The following is a 3,190-nucleotide window of genomic DNA, read 5'->3' as shown; positions in this document are numbered from 1 at the left end:
AATGAAGACCATAAATAAATTCAATCAGAACAATGAATCAGTGATCAAGAAGAAGATGTAATGCGTTCAACGACAACAGATCAAACTAGTAGCATAATATAAATGTGATCAGTTTCGAGTGCCATAACACATCAATTCTATTCAATCATCTAAATACACAATTGACCAATCTACTTGAAACTGGATCATTGCAATTATGTATTTAAAACAGATTACGATTAACCATTAAGTTGTAAAAACAAGAAAAGTCATTCCTGTGTAGTGTAAATAGAGCACTAGCAAATGTTAAGCACGGCTCATACTACAACACAAAGCTACAACAAGAAATTCCCTAAACTCTGAAAAGCTACAAATCAATGCAATACATTCGACAGATAATATCCAACAATTACAAAACTGTTGACTTCAAATTTACTACTTCTCTTCTTATAAATAATATGATTTAACTTCCACTTTATGATGTTATTTTGTATTACTTGCACTTAGATTGCAGGTTAAGGCTACTGAACATGTAATCCTCAATTGTAGTTAAAAAAGAAGGAACTACCTGACGGTCATCAAGGTGTAAGATAACAGTAATAAGCAACCAGCACAAACTCCTGAACCAAAAGAATTTAGCTACTCTGCAAGGCACACCCTAGCAGCATAAGATCACTCGCATGTAAAAGGGTTTTGATAACAATAGAGAAAGTCGCAGTCAACCAAATTCTGAGGATTGTCTAAATCAAGATGATAAGGCTTATTCAACTACAACTCATAAATAATGAAATTGGAGTGTATTGTGTATATCAAAATACAAGGGAGGAAACGATAAAAGCAGAAAAACAAACAACATTGACCTCCTAAATTAATTACACTAATTATTAGATCAATGGCACAATCGAAAATGTTATAATAAATCGTAAAATGAAGATAACAAAAAAGCAAGAAAAAGAAATGAAAAAAGGCTGCATTTGCAACCTAATAATGCAATTAACCGTGTACAGAAGAAGGTGGAGAAAATTAAAACGAAACCCCACAAAAAAATAATAATCAATAATTCTATACCACAAGATACAATACTATACAGCAAAGAACAACAGCAAAGGACAAGGAACCACCACCACCACCACCATGAGACCGCACATCTTCGCGAAACCCCGGCGGTGACGATAGGTGGGAGGGCTGTCCACCAAATCCCGGCGAATTCTCTGGTGACAGCGCATCCTCATCCGGCGGAGGAGCACCTTCAAGAGGCTTGGCAGTGACAATTGGGTTCCTGCCAAAAATCTCCCTCGGCAAGAGAACCTTGGAAACCCCAAAAATGGCAACAGGGTTCTGATCAAAGACGGTCTGCGTAACTGAGGCCTGCACAATGCCGGTGTTGATGGCAACAGAGCCATTCACACGCGAAATGTTGAGTGTGAAACTACCAGCACCCATGGCCTCAGTAGCGAGGGTGGGTTGGAAGGGGTTCACAACTGATTCAAGCGAGCCAAGAGGGTAATAGGAATGGAGGACATGGAATTTAAGAACCACCCCTTTTTTATCTGCAGGTAGAGACTGAAGGGCCACAGAGGGTGGAAGATCAGCAAAGGCATCATCCACCGGTACGAAAAGAGTGATTCCAGCGCCACCCTCATCAGCCTCAAATTCCTAAAATTGGAAATTAAACAGTTAGTTAAATGTCAAAGTCTAAATAATGTATATATGATAGAGAGCTTCACATCAATGACATCGTAACGAAAAACTAACTAATCAAATTCAAATTCAAACGCCATATCTGTATCACCAAAACTACCTGAACTACGCCGGAGGCCGCGAGCATTGAGGCGGCGACGTTGAAGTTGTGGCCGTCGATTAGCGCTTTGGTGATGTTGAGGACGATGTTGGGGCGGGTTTCGGATGCCATGAGGTCAAGGCCGTAAGGGATGAGGAGGGAATTGACGGCGAAGATGGTGACATTGTAGGGTAGGGTTTTGACGAGGGACAGAACGGTGACGTTTGAGGGGGAATAAGGGGCAGGGGAGCGGATCGAGACGAGGCCGGATTGGGGGTCGCGCGTGAGGTTCACGGAGCCGAAGTTGTCGGTGGCGCGTCCGGTTGTTTGGAGGAGCGTGGTGACGAGTTTCCCGGCGGGGGGGAGTGCGCGGAGGTCGGACCAGGAGAGGAACTGGAGGAGGACGTGGTAGCGGAGGACGTCAGCGAGGGCGGCGGGGGAGAGGTGGTGGCGGGCGAGGTGGTCGTCGGCGGCGAGGTAAGCGTTGGGGACGGCGAGGATGGAGAGGGAGGAGCGGTCGGAGAGATCCGCCGTTATAGGCGTGGCGGAGGCGAGGAGCGCCGTGAATTGGGAGAGGTCCGGCACGGTGGAGAGCAGCGCGGTGAAGTTAAGAGCCGTCGACGCTGGTGGGTTGGTGAGGAGGCAAAATAAATAAAGCAGCGTGAGGGCATTTTGGGCAATCGAAAATCCATAACGAGATCGAGAACGCATTGTGTTGCTGGATTCAGAATTTGACGGTGCTGTGTTGTTCTGCGTGTTGTGTGGTGTTAGTTAGTGGTTGTTTTGTTTGTTGCTTTGAGTTGAGTTTGAGTTGAATTGAATTGAGACGAGAGAGTGAAGTGAGGTTGTGAGTGTGTGTGAGCATGCAATTTGCATATTGCAAGCTGTGAATGATGAGATGAGCACTGGGGAAGTGATGCAATCATGATGTGGATTGTTAATGTTTTTGCTTCCATTATTATTATTATTATTTTTTATTATTAATATTATTTTTACTTTATCACATATTCCATCTTCTTCCAACATTGCTTTCTTTGCAAATGGTGGTGATTCTCTTTCCACTTTCTCTCTCCAAAACCAAACCATTAGTAATTTAGTTTATTTATTGGATGATACCTATTTTAATAAAAGTGTGTTAATTTGGTAAATTTTAAATGTCAATGTCGTTATGTTATTGTGTTGACTTTCAATATCAGATTGACACACCTTTACAAAAATAAATATAATTTAACTAATTAAACCTCATACTTTCTAATTTTTTTATGTCATTTATTCAACCTAATTTATGATAACTGCCCCTTCAATACAACCAAGTATAATTTACAATTCATTTTCAATTTTTTTAAATGAATAAGGTCAAGTTTGATACTTGATTCAAGCTCCTTCTTAAACTATATGCTAATTCAAAAGGGTTAAGTTAGTTTGGCATTA

At 41.7% G+C, this 3,190-nt stretch overlaps 1 protein-coding gene across 1 annotated transcript; it reads right to left on the bottom strand.

The window, feature by feature from the left end:
- Positions 1 to 823: 823 nt before the first annotated feature.
- Positions 824 to 2,633, bottom strand: LOC114164809 (fasciclin-like arabinogalactan protein 4). Its single transcript, XM_028049578.1, has 2 exons — positions 1,781 to 2,633; positions 824 to 1,635 (listed from the first exon to the last, which is right to left on the bottom strand). Exons 1-2 carry the CDS (start codon positions 2,468 to 2,470, stop codon positions 1,042 to 1,044), a joined length of 1,284 nt encoding a protein of 427 aa, XP_027905379.1. The 5' UTR covers positions 2,471 to 2,633; the 3' UTR covers positions 824 to 1,041.
- Between the last annotated feature and the right edge of the window lie 557 nt (positions 2,634 to 3,190).

The sequence above is a fragment of the Vigna unguiculata genome, chromosome 9, assembly GCF_004118075.2.
Source record: "Vigna unguiculata cultivar IT97K-499-35 chromosome 9, ASM411807v1, whole genome shotgun sequence".
Classification (NCBI taxonomy): Eukaryota; Viridiplantae; Streptophyta; class Magnoliopsida; order Fabales; family Fabaceae; genus Vigna; species Vigna unguiculata.
The sequence above is the reverse complement of the archived record's forward strand: the minus strand, read 5'-3'. Positions and strand labels throughout refer to the sequence as shown.